This window comes from Citrus sinensis, chromosome 2 (assembly GCF_022201045.2).
Source record: "Citrus sinensis cultivar Valencia sweet orange chromosome 2, DVS_A1.0, whole genome shotgun sequence".
In the NCBI taxonomy this organism is placed as follows: Eukaryota; Viridiplantae; Streptophyta; class Magnoliopsida; order Sapindales; family Rutaceae; genus Citrus; species Citrus sinensis.
Window position 1 is genome coordinate 30675878 of NC_068557.1, and position 18021 is coordinate 30693898.

The 18021-nt window shown below is 34.7% G+C and overlaps 2 protein-coding genes and 1 long non-coding RNA gene across 3 annotated transcripts; 1 reads left to right on the forward strand and 2 right to left on the reverse strand.

Annotated features, from left to right (window-relative positions):
• Window positions 1-1886: 1886 nt before the first annotated feature.
• LOC102618186 (phospholipase A1-IIgamma) lies at window positions 1887-4528 on the reverse strand. The gene is made up of 2 exons (XM_006467608.4): window positions 3381-4528; window positions 1887-2681 (listed from the first exon to the last, which is right to left on the reverse strand). Exons 1-2 carry the CDS (start codon window positions 4023-4025, stop codon window positions 2064-2066), a joined length of 1263 nt encoding a protein of 420 aa, XP_006467671.1. The 5' UTR covers window positions 4026-4528; the 3' UTR covers window positions 1887-2063.
• An 8731-nt stretch (window positions 4529-13259) lies between these two features.
• LOC127900233 (uncharacterized) lies at window positions 13260-14757 on the reverse strand. Its single transcript, XR_008052256.1, has 2 exons — window positions 14609-14757; window positions 13260-14493 (listed from the first exon to the last, which is right to left on the reverse strand). It is a non-coding gene; the product is annotated as an uncharacterized LOC127900233 (long non-coding RNA).
• Window positions 13906-17845, forward strand: LOC102617906 (protein CHUP1, chloroplastic). Its single transcript, XM_006467607.4, has 6 exons — window positions 13906-15063; window positions 15526-15657; window positions 15767-15948; window positions 16059-16170; window positions 17226-17360; window positions 17454-17845. The coding sequence occupies exons 1-6, from the start codon at window positions 13906-13908 to the stop codon at window positions 17580-17582; spliced, it is 1848 nt and encodes a 615-aa protein (XP_006467670.1). The 3' UTR covers window positions 17583-17845.
• Window positions 17846-18021: the final 176 nt, after the last annotated feature.

Sequence of the window (18021 nt, forward strand, 5' to 3'; positions counted from 1 at the left end):
CCAATTAAATCCCCTAAACGATTGCTTAGTAATAAAAGAGGTAGGGGTGCAGAGACAGTAAGGAGGTTTGATTAGAAGTAGCTCATGGTTAGCTCTAGACTGAGTAACATGAGTAACTTTTGATTTATTATGAGTCTAAACGATAGATTCAATAATTCAATAAGTTCTTGCCAATAACCACGCCCGCCACACATCAAAAAGGATTTGCGGATATTAAAAAAACAATGCTCGATTAATCTGTAAATCCTATTTACATATAAGATGGACTGATTTCCTTGCATTTTTCTCCTCATTAGGTCCTCTTTCATTCTCTCTAGAATGGCATCATCAGCATCTTCAACAGCATCGTAATTTTTAAGATCAAGATCGCAGAAGTGGCTACTGCTGATTCGGCTAATAGATTTTGTTATACAAGATGGAAACACTTTGGTGACATTTTACTGAGATACAATTTATGTATCCCAATTAGAAATATAGAGTATTATTGAAATTTCTTTGAACTATGAATAAATTAATTTAATTTTATTATATATGTTTAGAACAATACTAAACATCTCAAATTATATGTCAAAATTTCATCTTAGATAAACTATCATGTGAGGTCCATGCTAGAGTATAGATCAGTTGTTATGAGAAAATTCATTTTCCAGACGGTTAAAAATGAAGCGACAAGTTATAAATAAACCAAAAATAAAAAAATAAATGAAGCTATGAAATAAAAGTTCGAATAAAATAGGAGAGTTTGGAATTATTAGTTGAATACAAAGTAATGAACATTTAAAATAAGATAATGTAACTCGATCTCAAATCAGAGATGGCAAAAAAACCCAGGCTGGCCCAAACTCAGGTTGGTCCGTTCCATTCCTACAGGATTTGGCTTGAGATTCGCATACGAGAGCCTGGACAAAGGCTTAGGAAAAAAAGTTTAGGCCAGATCCAAGCCCTCTATTTTTTTATTTAAAAAAAGTTATAAATTAGAATAATGAATTCAAATTTAAAAAATAATAGAAAAATATAAAAAAAAATAAGCTTAAAATCATAATTTATATATCAATAATGAATAAAAAATCTTAAAATAATAATATTAAACTTTCTTTTAAATGTTAATTGGTTAAGAGAATACTTAAATTAGAGAATCGAGTGCTAAAAAATTAAATCTATAAATTTTTATTTACTTTATTTATTATTTTATTTTAAAATATTTATTTTCTTTAATTCGTTGTTAATTATAACAACTTGATTATTATTAACTCTTTTCAAGTTTACAATAATTTTTAAAAAAATTAAAAAAAATAAGTAAAAGCCTAAGCTCGGCCCAAGCCCAGCTGAGCCTCGCAATGGGTCCGGCTCAGGTCCAGCCCTTACACTTTTTATCTAATGAACTTGGGTATGGGCTTGGAAAAGCCCGGCTCAAGTCTTTAATTTACCAATCCTACCTCAAATTTGTTTCAATATTTTGACTTTGAGAAATAATCACCATGTTTTTTTTTTTTTTTTTGGGTGGGGGATAATTTTGATGGTCACGATCTCGACCCTAAAAATGTTCATCAAGACAAAAACTTTGTTTTGGGCTTACTCTTACCTTAAGCTCAGAATAGTTTTTGGTACACCCATTGACTTATTGTGACGTGACAATTGTGGCCGTCGCAAAAGACCTGCATTTTCCCTTACAAGTACCATTATTTGTTTGTTAAAAAGGTATGAGGTTGTCAAATTTTAAATTAATTTTTTAGCCTCCATTATTCGAATTCAGGCTGCTTATAGTTTTTTTTTTATATGATCAGCATAATATTTAAAGTTCTTTAAAAAGATTACTTTAGTTGTAAAGTTAATTTTTTTATTAAAGAGATTAGATGAAGTATCAACACTCCTATACTTAATATACATTTAAGCACAAAAGACCTGTTTTTATTTTAATAAGCAGACGAACAATATAAAATTAAATTGTCTGCTTTCATGAAAAAATTTCCAAATGAATGGTGATGCACACAAGATGTGGAGAAAAAAAAGAAAACGCAAGCAAGTGATAGCTAGGAGAGTGTGTAACTTATCAAATCCATGAATTAAGGATCAATGTCATCATCCTTCTCATGATCCATCAACTTCCAGGAACCGTCAGCCTGCTGGACCATGCCCTTGTTCTTTAGAATTCGCCAGGATACCGGCACAAGATACTGGTCCTTCAAACTATCCATTGTTTTGTTTACAAGCGAAATATCACGATTAACCTCCAATTGAAATCCTCCTTTCCTCCCTTGGGTTCCCGCCACTCCATGCAAATAAACCTCCAAATTATGCCACCCTGAAAAATTTGCAGCACCATTCTTCAAGTACTTAGAATTTGTTGTGTCAATTGTCAATTCTTTCCCAACATCTTCATAGCCTATGAGTGGATACTTGGGGACGACGTCCAATTCATTACGAATTCTCAAGACTCGAAGATCTTGATATCCGGACAACACCTTCTTGAACGTTGAGTCGCCGACGCGGGGGCTGGCGAATATTATGGCTGTGACGGGACAGGCTTTGTTCGGCTGCCCTCCGGGTTTGTTGAATCCATTGGCAGCTATGTCGACTGCATTCAGCGTCGCTAACGCTGCTCCTAAGCTGTGCCCCGTCACTGTTATGCTAATTTCCTCGTTCTTGTATTGGTCCACCAGTCTCCTAATCTCATGGATGACCTAAATAATCAAATATTATGGTTTTTAATCAACATAATTCTAAATGACTAGAAGTTCTAATCATTGTGGTTGGTGTAGTAGTGGTGTCCTGTTTGTTTCCTTGTCATTTTTCTTTCAATAATTTTACTTAAAGGATAAATAAATAAAGAAAGTACTAATTGTGGTTGGTGTCCAAACGTGTAACCCATGTGCTCCAAGTAAAATTGCTAATTAGAAATTCCGTGAGAAAACTCTATTAATTGCTTGTTGAAAAATAACTAGTTGTTAAGGTGCATCATCAAATCAAAACCAATGAGAGCTCAATTCCATCTGATTTTAACCGATTAAATAGAATTTTCAACCCAATTTGATTACAAACCATGATTATATTGAAAATAACTGGATAATTATGTTTATTTTTTACAAAATAACTAAAAGCGTCAACCCAAGGAACTAGCAGAATTTTTGTTATAATGATCAAAGCTAACAAAAACAGATAAGCCGATTCGCATTAACTATACATTTTAGCTGCAAATCCTAACAGGATATTGATCAGCGATATCTAAGCTAGAACGAGAATTAGTCTCCTTGTTGTCGGTGTGTTTTGAGTCAGTTCAGTCAAGTTTAATTTTAATTATTCTCTCACATTATTCTAAGTTGTTAAAATTAATATTTTCTCCATAAATGTTTTTATTAAATGAAAAAAAAAAAGGAAAATACCTGGTCTCTTGCACTGGTCTTATTAAAAGGTGAGCGTTGATCATCAGAAGTGTAGATTGAGTACCAACCTTGATGCACCTTGGGATCATCAGTTCTATCACCACCAAATATTTTTTCAGCAGAAACAAAATTGAACTCCAAATCATTAACCCACTCTAGGGTCTGCAACGATCCTCTCCAGGCTATCACAATGTCCCTTCTCCCTAACACAGCCTTTCCTTCATCAGTGGCCACCGCGACGTAACCCATCCAATTTGATTCCTTGCTCCAAGCCTCCCTGGATAATGGCACTATGATAAACGCTTCAGGAACATGAATTTGAGACGTTGCATAAAAGAATTTCGTCACGTTGTATTTGTAAGGATTACCCTTGTCCAATCCCACTTTGGAGAAGAAATCTTTCTTGGCGTATATGCTATCTCCCGCATATTTGGATGCCTTCTCCGTGTTGAAGGTGTCGTATGCAGCCTGTGCTATTTCCCCGTAGTGAATCATGTACCGCCGAAGATCGATATCGAGAGGATCCAGGAGGCCTTCCCAGTTGTTCTGGCCGCTTAGACTCCTCCATTTCTTGGCTATGCTATCCGCCATTTCCATTTTCTTCTTATTCTTTCCAAAGCAACTGAAGAAAAACTTTTTGTCCATGCTTAGATTTTTCCTAAAACCAAAGCTCGGGTTGACTTTACCTTATTTCTTTGATCAATTAAATTTATTTATGGGACATGAGGTTGGACTTTGAGTACAAATTTCATTGCCTCAAGTAAATGGCTCGCATTAAAAACAAAAAAGATCATTTTCAGCCGACCGCTACAGCACTTTCAGAACATTCAGAAATTGACATGTGTGTGTGTATATATATATATATATATATATATAGGCGTCCCAACTCTCAAGTATGTATTTTGTTTGATTGACGTGTGTAATGCAACCGATATTAGCCAAGGTTCTCTAATTTTTTTCTTTTTTCTTGTAACTGTGGTTCTTTATTTATCTATTTTTTTTATTATTTCTAAATGGAGCTCTGTTATTCACGCCTGGAATTAATCTTCAATAGTTTTTTTTATAAAAGATTTCTTGTCAACCTCTCTTTTCATCAATACAGAGCAGCTTGTCGATTTCTTATACGGGTCATTTCTCACTACTTGTCATGAGTAAAAATAAACACGGGATTGATTTATGTTCACAAACATTATAATTTTATTAACATAATTTTTACATTTCAAAAACTGCAAGCAACCAGGACGTTTGCTGGATTTTCCAAATTTACTGGAAAGCTTATTTTAACTTCTTGCGGATTGGAGATAAATGGTATGACTGATATCATATTGGTTTATAATGTTCTTTAAATCTACGTATGATCATATGCTTGACTTTGAAGGGACTTGGCCACTTCTTGCCAAAGCAAACGTCAAGTTATTTCCCAAAATTAGTAGGTGGGTGGAAATTTTCTGTTACAAACAAACATGGATTTCTATCACTCCTAGAAATTAAAATTTTGGTTCAAACGAAGAGGTCCCATGAATTATTATTATTATTTTTTTTAAAGACGTTGCCTGCAAGTTTTCTTTTGGGTTTTCCTCAAACACCTTAAAAATGGAATAATCTTTGCTTTGAAGTCATCCAAACATTTATATGTGCAAGTTCGAATATACATGCTTTGAAGTTGAAGGCGGCAAGTTTTGTGACTAATAAATCAGATACTTTGCTGAGGCTTTAATTCTCGATATCAGAAAGTCGTTTATGGCATTTTTTTTATTTTTTATTTGTTTCCAAAGCTTTTACTAATATGTAATATCTATGTCATTACCAATTTTCAAATAATGCATTTTGTCTGTACATCACAGCTTATAGTATACGTGCGTAAGGGCCTGTTTATCGAACTGCCATAATTTTTAAATTACCAAGTCTATAATAATCGGGGAAAAAAGTTACAGTTATTATTGAGTTTTTGGCAGTATTTGTAACATTTTTAGTAAAGTTATTTTTAAAAAAACAGTTGGGCCAACTTTCAAAACACAACTTAACCAAATGGGGTTAAGGCCTGTAATAACACAACAAAACCAATACGAATAGTGATATTTGAACATATCAATTTATCTCTTTAGCCTCCACTTTTTCAATAACAATATTTATTTTTTGAGTTATCATTACCATCAAAATTTTACATAAATGCTAAAACTTTCACTCTCATTTTTGAAGTCTAATTAGTGGCAAGTCCTTTCATTGTGTATGTTTGATTGGAAAAAAAAAAATTGAAAGGAGAGGGGAGGAAGAGAAAGGAGATAGGAGAAGAGAAAATAAGGCTAAAAGAGAATCAATCTTAATTTTATTGTTTGGTTCGATATGAAATCATCTTTTTTTTATTTCACTTTAATGAAATCATCTTCATTTGTTTTTTAAATTTTTTTTTCCCTTTCTTCTTTTACTCTCCTCTTCTTTCCTTTCATTTCTTCACATCAAACATGCCAGTTTATGAAAACCATCGGCTAGCAGACATATTCTGGGTATCGTTTTCTCTTCTAATGCAAAAAATAAAATAAAATAAATAAATAAACAGGGTGACAAATTACTTTCACATATAATTTTCATTTTAAAATTACTTTCGCATATAATTTTCATGTAACTCTTAAAATCTTTTGTTAACAGAGACTCGAAAAGCAATCATGGGCCTCAAAGCAGCCCACTCGAGTTGTAGCTCTAATCCAAACATAAGGCTATCCCGCTGCGTGGGGCTCTCTTTATGCCTGATTCAAATCTTAATTAGTAATAATTAATTCCATGGGTGGGGTAAAGTTATTTCCAGCGTTTATTCGTAGAGGTGGTTCAAATAAAAAGGATCACGGGCCAATTGGAATTATTCAGGGCCCCTGCAGATTCATTTCTCTGTCTACCTACCCACCACATGAATGAACACAAAATTTGGTAAGATAATAGTGTCAATTTTACGTCAGTCTTTGACTCTCTATCTTCTCAAATAATGAATTTGTATGATTCCACAATTAATATTGTTACTGCGGGTTACAGGGTTAATCTTTGAAGAACGCCAACAGAGTGCTCGTATTACAGTGTCCTCGATAAATGATTATAACATTAGCAATCATAAACACAATTTTCAACCCAATTACAAGCTTTTCCTTTTTTTTAATTCACCCAATTATGTGGTTTGTATGAGACTGTGTTCCCTTCTTTTGCAATTATCAAGGATTAATGAAGGTTGAGTTAAGCACACGACTCACGAAAAGAGAACAGATACTTAAGGACAAAGGCAAAACCTATGTCGTCCCTAGAACTTCTGTTTAGGTCTATTATATGTCTGTCCAGAGATGCATTGCTGTACTCGAAGGACCAATGTCTTTACTGACCAACACCTCGCACAGAGATGCAGAACCCTAGGCTTGTCCTTTGCCCTAGATTTCCCAGGGTCCAATATTCATTGGCTTTAGCTGTAGGCACATCAGTGTCGATGTGCGAGACAAACATGCTAGATTCGAGAAACAATAATTTTGCCCCTTTTTTCACTGTCTCGTAGCAATTACTCAGGCTCCGCGGGCATGCAATTGTCTTGCTTTTGCGTGTCCATAATGGGAATTTTAAGTTGTAGGGTAACTTTTGAATACCTCCCCCTGGTTTGGTCTTACCACACTTAGAGGGAAACTATAGTCGATATATTAACATATCACCCCCAAAACGTGTATGGCTGTTAGGCAACCGTGTTAACTGATGGTGAACTCTTCACTGGACATTCCGAACACCTTTTTTTTTTTTTTATTACATGAGACTATTGCTCAGATTACAACTCATATTACATGAGACTATAACTGATATTTACAAATCAGACAATTACTGGGACCAACTTACATCAAATGCTAATGGAGCTCTGCCCATATTTTAACTCTCACAAATATTCGAGGGATGTCTACTACTCACTCATGGGTAAGGGAGAAGACTATCTTCACTCAAATTAATTGAGAAAGAAAATACCCCCACAATACTTTTGTGGGGGTTCGAACTGCTACCCTCCAAATTGGAGGACAGCAGCCCTGGCCACTCGGGCTGAGCCGAGTGGTTACATTCCGAACACCCTTATTATCACTACAGACACTCTTTATTTTTGGCGCCAGATGCCAGAGTAGTGAAAAGGGTATTACACTTCTATGATAAATTATTTAGACAATATACAATCCTATAATAAGACATAAATTACTTGTATGGTGAAAATATCAGTATATAATTTAAAAAGTACTTTCACAGTGCACAATCGCATAATGAAACAAACATTTTAAATTTTAAAGTAAAAAATAACTGCAATATAAAATATTCTCATTAAAAACAACAAAATACGCTCAAAAAATTTTCATTTTCCCTCGGCTGCCGGTCCACCTCTTGTATTTCATCATCATAAATAATTAAAGAGAAATTAAATCGTCATTTTTTATTTATCAAAATAATTGGATATTGACATTATCCAATTAAGGGCAGATTCTACCAAGTACATGTAGAGCTGGCAAAACGGGTCATCGGGTCGTGTTCGTGTCGTGTCAGCTTCGTGTCGTGTCAAATTTAGGTCGACCCAAACCCGACCCATTTAATAATCGTGTCAAAATATTGAGACCCAAACCCGACACGGAAAAATAATCGGGTTACCCAATAACCCGTTTAATATCTATATATTGAATAAAAGTTACATCAAATATTTACACACTATCATACATACATATGTACATAAATACATACATACATACATACATACATACATACATAATTTATCGATATTATAAAATATACATATCTACCAATATATTACATATTTACACTATTGAGGTTTTAATTATATATAAAATATTATATATCAATATTATAAAATATACATGTCTATTAATTTTTACACATTTACACTATTGAAGCTCTAAATGTATGTAAAATTTTATAAATAAAACATTGTGTTTATATTCACCCTTTTAAAGAATAAAAAAAAGAAAATCATCTCTAATATTTGAGTTTTAATTATAAGAATATGTAAATTATTTTAAAATAGAAAATATAATCGGGTCATTGATCGGGTAAATGGGTCAAAACTTTTAACCCAAACCCGACACGGAAAAAAATCGTGTTGACCCGGACCCGACCCATTTAATAATCGTGTTAAATTTGACGACCCATACCCATTTATTTATGTCGTATTCGTGTCGGGTAATCGGGTCGTGTCAAATTTTGCCAGCTCTAAGTACAGGCACCCTATTCCCCAGCTCTTTCAAAAGTAATTTTAAAATATTAATATTAAGGTTAACTTTGCAGCCAATAAATGGATCTTTTCAGCTGAATTGGAATTTACAGCACCTGGAAAAGAAGCAAGTAGGATGTAGGCGTCGAACGGTTGCCAACCTAGCACGGGTAATAGTTGTCAGGCTGCAGCGTCGCGGACGGAGCGGGATTGTTAGTGGCAATAGTTGAATCAGTTGAGGCTGAAAGCGGCGATGGTTGATTTGGTTTGGTTTAGCAGCAAAGAAATTGGAGTTTGTGGAATGTTGAAGCTGGGTGAGGATTTGAATTTTGAGAAGAAGATTGATTATATAAATAGTTATGCGTGTGCAAGTGTATGACAATGCTATAATTAAGCTCGTTAATCAAAATGCTGCACGTGCATATTTCTTGACTTCTGTGCATTGCTGTGATCATGTAACTGCCCTCAATATCAAACGCTGCCCAATAGTCCTAAATGTTCTTTTTCTTTAAGTGTGATATGTCAATATATGGATAATTTTTCTTTAAGTGTAGGAGGGTCAAACCTCAAGGGAGATATTAAAAAATTACACTTAAATTGAACCCCTTTGTGGGAAGTTTGGCAAAACAGCCCTACTTGGTAATTCTGTATACACTCTAAACTTTTACATGAGAAGAACCAAATAGGATGATTAGTTTACTGAGCCACCAAAGCTTTCGCCTGGCCATAATAGCCAGTACACTCAATTAGTCCCCCATGTGGGGAGACTCACCAATTTTCCCGTTCAATCATTGTAAGCATGAATTGATGTCTTTGTTTTTTTTTTTTTTTATGGTAGATTAAATTATCTGGTATTGAAATAATAAATTAGATTCCGATTAATTCATATTCGAATCGGGTATGATCACTAGGGCGGCAAAGTTCTCTCAACAAATATATTAACGTAACTGCATTCTCGAGTCTCGAACCGAAAACTTTGATTAAACTAGAATAACTTCATACCAACTGATCTACGCGCTTATTGGTGAATAAATGTCTTTTTAAATATGTGAGTTAATGTCTCAACATTATTTGGTCTTAATTTTTGAATTATGTTCTTAGCAGACTTATAGACTATACCGTAAATATATCAATTAGATTCTAAATTGTAGTAACTGGAAATTGGAAATGTGCCTATCATTTTAGCCATTTGGGCTGAGACTGAAGATGATAGATGTTAATGTGCCTTAAATTTTGTGTGTGTGTGTGTGTGTAAATTATACGCGCGCGCGCCGCGATGAAATCAACACTCAATTAATATCCTGTTGCTAACATGTGACAACTCGGACACCTCAAATTCCCTCACCCTCAGCTACTAAAGCAGCAAAACACCCAACTCTTAGTCCATAACTCCATAAACGCTTAATATTTGTCTAGGCTAAACGATCAAAGGGAAGCCCCATTGAGGGATTTGCATTAAATCATGCTTCGTTGGCCTTTTTGCGTGGGTTCCGGCTTCTGCACGAGAACGCTATTTAATCCGATGGTTTGAGGCATTGAGTTCGAAAGGACCACTTATTCATTTCCTCTTCCTTGTTCCATTTCTTTCATGCTAGCTTTCTTTGACACCGCTAGCTCTTGGCATTTATTCCTCTCACACTTGTTTCTCACCTCTCCTGCTTGAGAATTAATAATATATAAAGGTTTACGATTATATATGTACGCTTGCACATGCCGGCCAGCCTTGCGTCGTCTAAGATGAATTACGTAGGAATTAATCCTAACAAGAATCCTGTGTCATTCTGAAGGAATTCTTTTGTAGTGATGATATTACATAGCTGTAGCTGCCTTGCCGGTGCTGGAGATGAACAATTAATAAAATGTCACATGTGAAGAGAAGGTGAAGTGTGTGTTATGTTGTGTGATGTTAAGGGGCACAGAGAGAGGCAATTAGTGGGGTTGGTTCTTCTCGACTGGATGACATTCACAGAGGAGCAGGTCATGTAGCCTTGACAAATTAAATGAGACAAGCCAAAAGCAAGGAGCGAGTTCAGAGAGAACCACTTTTCCTGTCAACGTCAGGGAAAGCTCTATGACAGCAGTTGCACACTAGTCACTCCCTCCTTGGCAATGAAACCACGAACAAACTGCAAAAGGGTTTCTCCGGATAAATTTTAGAATACTTTTAATATAATATAATTAATTAGTGCATATAATGTACGTCTATGTATGTGGTTTAATTTAATATATTAATCGCTTGAATAATAATTTTTTTAAATAAATTAATACATATAATAATATTATTTACTTATTAAATGATTAATATAGTACTTCTTATATATTTTAAAAATTTTCGGATAGTTTAGAGTTCTGTTAATAGCCACCATAAAGCTATCTTCAGCGTTTCACTGTGAAAGTGACGTGTCAGCCATGTAATTCCAATGAAGATCCTATCATGAATCACCTCTCTCGATTTTGTGCAGGAGGGGGACATATTTATGCAACAGCTAACCCCACCCATCCTAAAAGAAGTAGTTGAAATCAGCTAAAAATATATGCATTCAGCTTTGCATTTTTATCCTCTTTTTACAAGGCTACAAGCCTACAGCTAGATCCCCTCGTATTTTATTCTCTTCAATCTCAATAAGATTTAAAATTAAGCTAAATAAGATTTAATTATTTAAGTACGGATTTTGACTGAATTTCCTAATTTTGCCGGTTCATCTCACATGTTTTGCGAAGCTCAACTAACTTGGTAGTTGAAATTAACTACTAAAAATTAGAGCAATGATAAAATTATAAAATTATTGTACAAACTTATTTGTATACAATTAACATGACATGATTAAATCACTCTGCATAATAGTTTAAAATTAAAAGCACTTTCGATTTCAATAATATTACCTACTACTTTTGGCTTGCTAACTCAATTTTGTAGTCTCCTCGTGAAACCAAAGTATGTAACTAAGTTGTTTTTATTTTGTTTTATTTTTTATATGTATGTATGGGTGTATGCATGTACTTAACCAAGATGTAAAACGAAGAGTCACGAAAAACTCGTGATATTATATATATATGAGTAGTTTTCTAATAAGAAATCTTTGATTTTAATAAAATTATGAATAAGTTAAAAAATAAAATAAAATAAACACAGACTTATTACACTGTATTTTATCTTGTAGTGTATTAAAATTTAATTTTTTTTATCTTTTAGTTAATATTTGATTTTAATAAAGTCAAATATCAAAACTTGAAGCGTTTATATCGGTATTTTTTAGATATTCCCATACTTTAAAAATTCAATTGAAACATTATATATATATATCGATTCGCAGATTTAACTAAAACCGACCGTTGGAGGGACCGTTTCTAGCTTCTAATGTTTTCACTGTTTGTCATCAGTTCCATTACGTTGCTATCACCCACTTAAACAGTGCCTCCAAGAAAATCAAATCATTATGACTCCACGCGCCTACAAACGCACGCTCCTGTCACGAACTCTCGTATTTGTCATGCGGGGCCCATTCTTCAGCTTATTTGATATTTTTCTTAGGAAAGATATGGGCCGGATCGAATTATTTGAACCGGAAATAGAAAATGTTTAATTACCTGCAAAGGCCATGATAAGACTGTTAATTTGTTATGATATCTTTTAATTCTTGAACAAATGTTCAAGTATAAATTTTTACTTGACAGTTATCTTATAAATTAAATTTAATAAATTTATCTTACCATAACGACTAAAAATATGTACATCTTTTAATTTAGTCCAACTTATTTATTTCATGAGACATTTGTACATTTTTTAAAATTATAATTTAAATAGCACATAAGATGTACTGACGTATGTAATTTCTCTAATTTTATTTTATTACAAATGCACAACAGTTTGCTTTTTTTAAAAATACAACAGTTAAAAAGTTCAATAAATAATTATTTTATTTAATAACTAATAGTTTCAAACAATTATGCACTTGATAATTAGCCATTTATTTATAGCTTAGTATTTGATTGCTAATGATTTTAGCGGGAATAAAATTATAGCACCTCATTTTGAAATATATTCGGTAACTCAAATCCAAATAAAATCTCCATGGTGTGAATTGGTAAAAACTGAAAAAGGTTGGCCGAATAGATGATAAATAAATGCGAATTTGACCCATAGCCGTAGATATTTAAAAGATCCATCTCTAGAAAAATTCAATTCATATGGTAAAAAAATGCATATTCGAATGTATAAATTGAGAATCTACGCAGATCTGAAGGCACTTATATTTGGAAAATTAGATATATAAATATGTATTTTTTAAATAAATAAAATAAAATATAGAACTTATATAAGAATATACAAATTCTAAATTAAAAAAGCATTGCACATAAATATTATAAGACAACCAAATATTCATAAATATTATTTTAGATTATTTAAGATTTGTTTAGTGTTGGATGATTATTTTTTAGTTTTAAATAGTTAAAATATTGTAAATTTACAAATAAATATTTTAAATGTGTGGATCTGAATACTTGGAATATCCATCCGAAATCTGTATGAATATTATCCTCATTTTTTTATTACATGAAACTATTGTTCAAACTACAACTCATATTACATGAAAATATAATTGATATTTACAAATCAAATTATTATTGAGATCAATTTACATAAATTCTTATGGAGCTCTGCCTAAATTTTTAACTCTCATTAATATTCGAGGAATGGATACTTCATTCACATTTGGTTAAGAAAAAAAACTATATTCACTCAATTATACATTATAATTAACGAAAGAATTACCCACACATTAAATTTGTAGGGGTTTGACCTGCTGCCCTCAAAATCCTAACAATAAACCATGCGGATCTAAATACCCAGACATCAATGTGAATCCGGATCCGCCAGGCCGAAGGTCCGAACTCCGAAGGAAAGCGAGTGCAAGACTCTACCTACCCCGACAGGATTGTACAACAAAATGCAACAAAAATATATCATTTTTATTATAATTTCAAAATTTTTTCAAACTGGATCCGAGAAAAGAAGACCGTTTCTCGTAAAGTGTGTGTACCCTCTTTTAGTTTTATGGTCAGTTCCTCCGTTAACGTTCTTGCTCTCTTCCCCTTTAGATTCTGAAAATTTTAATCTTACAAACTCAAAGTTTCAGACCAAAGTCTCCGCCGCTGAAACAAAAAAGGCAAAAAAAAAAAAAAAAAGGGAAAAGAAACGAAGACTGAAACGACGATAACTAAATCTTCAGTTTTGAGAGCAGAAGCAAGAGGACGGTAACGTAGATATTCTAAAACCAAACTGAAGAAAAACCAACTCTATCAATGGTGGCTGGTAAGGTGAGAATGGCAATGGGTTTGCAAAAATCACCTGCAAACCCAAAGCACGAAACCCCACCGCCAGCAAAGCCACCCTCACCTTCACCGAGCTCGGCCAAGGCTTCTTCTCAAAAGACAGCCTTCTCACGCTCCTTCGGCGTCTACTTCCCACGCTCCTCCGCCCAAGTCCAGCCTCGTCCGGTACCCGATGTTGCCGAGCTCCTCCGCTTAGTGGAAGAGCTTCGTGAAAGAGAGTCCCTGTTAAAGACTGAACTCGTTGAGCACAAGCTGGTTAAAGCGTCAGCTGCGATTGTTCCAGTTCTTGAAAGCGAGATCGCTGCCAAAAACACTGAGCTGGAATTATCCTTCAAAAAGATTGAATCTTTGCAATGTGAAAACGAGAGATTGAAGGAAATGCTCGAACAAAATAAGAGAGAGAGTGAAAAGAAAATGAAAGAAATGGAGCAAGAGATTGAGGAGTTGAAGAAAGCGGCGTCTGAACGTAGCAAAGTAGCAGAGTTATCGATCGAAAGTGACGAGCTTTCTTCTTCTCAGAGGTTTCAAGGACTAGTGGAAGTGTCAGTGAAGTCGAATCTGATCAAGAATTTAAAAAGAGCAAAGAGTTCAGACGGGGTCATTTCTTCATTAAGTTCTGATACTCCTAATCATAATCACAAGCTTGAACGACAAGATTCTAAGAGAGAAGAACCAGAGGGTGAGAGACCGAGGCACTCGCGGTGTAACTCAGAAGAACTCGCCTTCTCCTTCTCCTTCGACTCAACTCAGGCTAGTCTCAGATCACGTGTTCCTCGCGTGCCGAATCCACCGCCAAAACCATCATCATCCTCTTCACTTCCAGCAGATAACAAACTTTCAGCGGGTAAACAGTTTCCTCCACCGCCTCCGCCTCCTCCTTCAGCGCCAAAGCCGTTGCCTGCTCCGGCAAAGTCAGCGCCTCCACCGCCTCCGCCCCCTCCGAAGGGACTGAGAGCGGGGCCAGCGAAGGTCAGGAGAATTCCGGAGGTAGTGGAGTTCTACCATTCTTTAATGCGCAGAGATTCGCGCCGTGATTCCGGTGCCGGTCAGTCGGAAGTTTTGCCGGCGACGTCTAATGCCCGTGACATGATAGGCGAGATTGAGAACCGGTCGGCACATTTACTCGCTGTAAGTGTTCGGCTCCCGGTTTGTTGTGTGTTTTTACGGTTTTGCCACCGTGACAAGTGACCAGTCTTGAAGGCCTTTTTTGGTCCCCTACTAATTATTTTTGAATTTTATTGTCTTTAGCTAAGATGAGACACAGTCTAGATTCGAAGTTGGCATAAAATTAAATGATTTTGAAAGCCGTAAATTTTATGGAATTTAATGGCAATTTTGACCATGTATTTATTTGTGATATGATTTTTTTTTTCCCAAAAAAAATTTTACATAGAAAAACAGATGTGGAAACACGGGGAGATTTCATAATTATTTTTTGAATTTTATTGTTTTTAGCTAAGATGAGACGGTCTAGATTCGACGTTGGCATAATATTAAATGCGTCAGAAAGTAGTAAATCTTATGTTATTTAATGGCAATTTCGACCATGTAATTATTTGTGATGATTTTTTTCCCTCAAAAACTTTACAGATAAAAACAGATGTAGAAACACAGGGAGATTTCATAAGGTATTTGATCAAAGAAGTTGAAAGTGCTGCATTTACTGATATTGAGGATGTTGTGCCATTTGTGAAATGGTTGGATGACGAGCTCTCTTACTTGGTACATTTCGATTTCCCCACTAAATTTTATTAGGTATTACAAAGTTGTTAAACTTGCTGTTTCATAAATTCTTACATTGAATCTTGAGTTTCACATGTGTTCTTTTTAGGTGGATGAAAGAGCAGTGCTGAAGCACTTTGATTGGCCAGAGCAGAAGGCAGATGCTCTGCGAGAGGCAGCATTTGGATATTTTGATCTCAAGAAAGTGGAAACTGAGGCTTCTTCATTTCATGATGATGCTCGCCAGCCATGCGGTCTGGCTTTCAAGAAAATGCAGGCCCTGCTAGAAAAGTAATTCATTGCATTAATCCTGTTTGTGGAAACCTGTAATTGTATGTGAATTTGTTAAAAGAATACATTTCAGTTTATGATTTCTTTCCTTATGTTAATGGATGCAACAGGTTGGAGCATGGTGTTTACAATCTCTCACGGATGAGAGAATCTGCCACGAAGAGATATAGGGGTTTTCAAATTCCCATGGATTGGATGCTTGAAACTGGAATTGTAAGCCAGGTAGTAATTTACTTTGTTATACTAATTCAATTGGAGTTTGGTTAATACAAGAAAATAGTAAAGAAATTTTTACCCCATGAAATTTATAGCTTGAAACTTTTAATGTGCGTGTAAAACACATACCAAGATAGATTATAATTATGTTTTTCGATTTAGGTTATTAATTTTACTTTCTTTAGTTGCAAAATATCCTGTTAACATAGCAAACTCCATCAATTTTATTGCAATGAAACTTATAATATTTGTTCACTCATTTCTACCACTAGCTGTATTGCAAAACTTTCCATCCACATGGAAATTCTGGCGAAGAAAACTAATGGTGCTGCAACACCTTTTAGGTGGTCCCCTTTAGGAGTCACCGTTTGCAAATCTTTGGAAGAGCAAGAGATAATTTGTTTTGACATTGTCTTCAATTCCATGTATTATTATTATTATTATACTATTGAGTAGTTGTATGCAAAATGACAAAAGGAAGGTTAAACATTGTGCCCCTTTTTCCTGCATGCGCACATGTGAACTCCGAGATTTTATAGGTATCTGCTTGTCTGCTTCTTATTTTAATGCAGGATTATTAATATACCAGGAGGTGTATTAGATTTTCATAGTTGACAGTTAAAAATCCTTGTACATATTATTTTTATGTCAACTGGGATGCTATTTCAATCTTTAATTACTTGAGAAAATTATAAGACCTTGCTGATTGTTAAAGAAATTGCTTAATGAGTGAAATGAGTCTATCAGTGCGTATCTAATATATTAATACTCGGATCATCAAAAACCCAGAGATTTGTTCTAGTCTTCATCGTTTAACCAGACCTATGTGGACTTAAAATATTAAGAGTGATGTGTTTCTGTGTGACTTGATGACTAGGTTAATGTTACTTGAAGAGTGGATCTGATTTTACGACTTTATGTGGTATCAATTAGAGATTCTCCGTTACAAGCTTTTGCTAGTCCCTTAACTCTTTGGAGTTGCATGATGACTCCCATTTATTCAATCCTTTTTGTTAATTTAACTTTTTTTGTTCAAATAATAATGAGGTTCACAATTGCAGATCAAGCTAGCATCAGTTAAATTAGCCATGAAGTATATGAAGAGGGTATCTGCAGAGCTTGAAACAGTTGGGGGTAGCCCTGAAGAAGAGGAGTTGATAGTCCAAGGTGTTAGATTTGCATTCCGTGTACATCAGGTAAAGTCTTAAAGAGTCGTATAAAATCAATTCCAACAGTTAGTGGTTTCCCACATTTACTGATGAGATGGTCACACTTTTAATTGTTGCCAGTTTGCTGGAGGATTTGATGTTGAAACCATGAGGGCATTTCAAGAGCTGAGAGATAAAGCCAGATCATGTCACATACAATGCCAAAACCAGCACCAGCAGAAACTTGTTTGCAGGTCTACAGCCTGCTAAATCTGCAGCAAACTCAGCTTCAGTATTGGCCCGTACCCCAGTTTTTTATGTAAAGATAGAGCACCGTGTTTGTGAATACAGTGCGAGTAGCCCCCTCGCACTCAGATTTATTTATTAGTTAAGTATTATTGAAGTGACCATATATATCAGTAGACAGTACATTCATCCATCCATAACTTAGTTCTACACTTCTACTGGGTGGTCTCTCAATATGGAACCGAGCATTAAAGCTTATAACTGAATCCAACTGTTATTTTCTAAGACGCTGCTGGTCTCTCAAATCGGTGATATTGTGCTATAAAAAAGAAATAAAAAACTGGAAATTCAAACAACGTCCAGCTTACTTTCAAATCAGAGGCAGAAAATTTGCTATTGGGACTTAAAATGAGATTGGATGCACCGAGCATTTTAGCTAGAGGTCTTCTCCACCCGCAAAATA

Coding starts and splice junctions, on each gene's coding strand:
- LOC102618186 (XM_006467608.4), bottom strand. CDS start 4,025: ATGGACAAAAAGTTTTTCTTCAGTTGCTTTGGAAAGAATAAGAAGAAA. Junction 2,682..3,380: donor AGACCAGTGCAAGAGACCAG/GTATTTTCCTTT, acceptor TTGATTATTTAG/GTCATCCATGAGATTAGGAG.
- LOC102617906 (XM_006467607.4), top strand. CDS start 13,906: ATGGTGGCTGGTAAGGTGAGAATGGCAATGGGTTTGCAAAAATCACCT. Junction 15,064..15,525: donor GGTCGGCACATTTACTCGCT/GTAAGTGTTCGG, acceptor AAAACTTTACAG/ATAAAAACAGATGTAGAAAC. Junction 15,658..15,766: donor ATGACGAGCTCTCTTACTTG/GTACATTTCGAT, acceptor TGTTCTTTTTAG/GTGGATGAAAGAGCAGTGCT.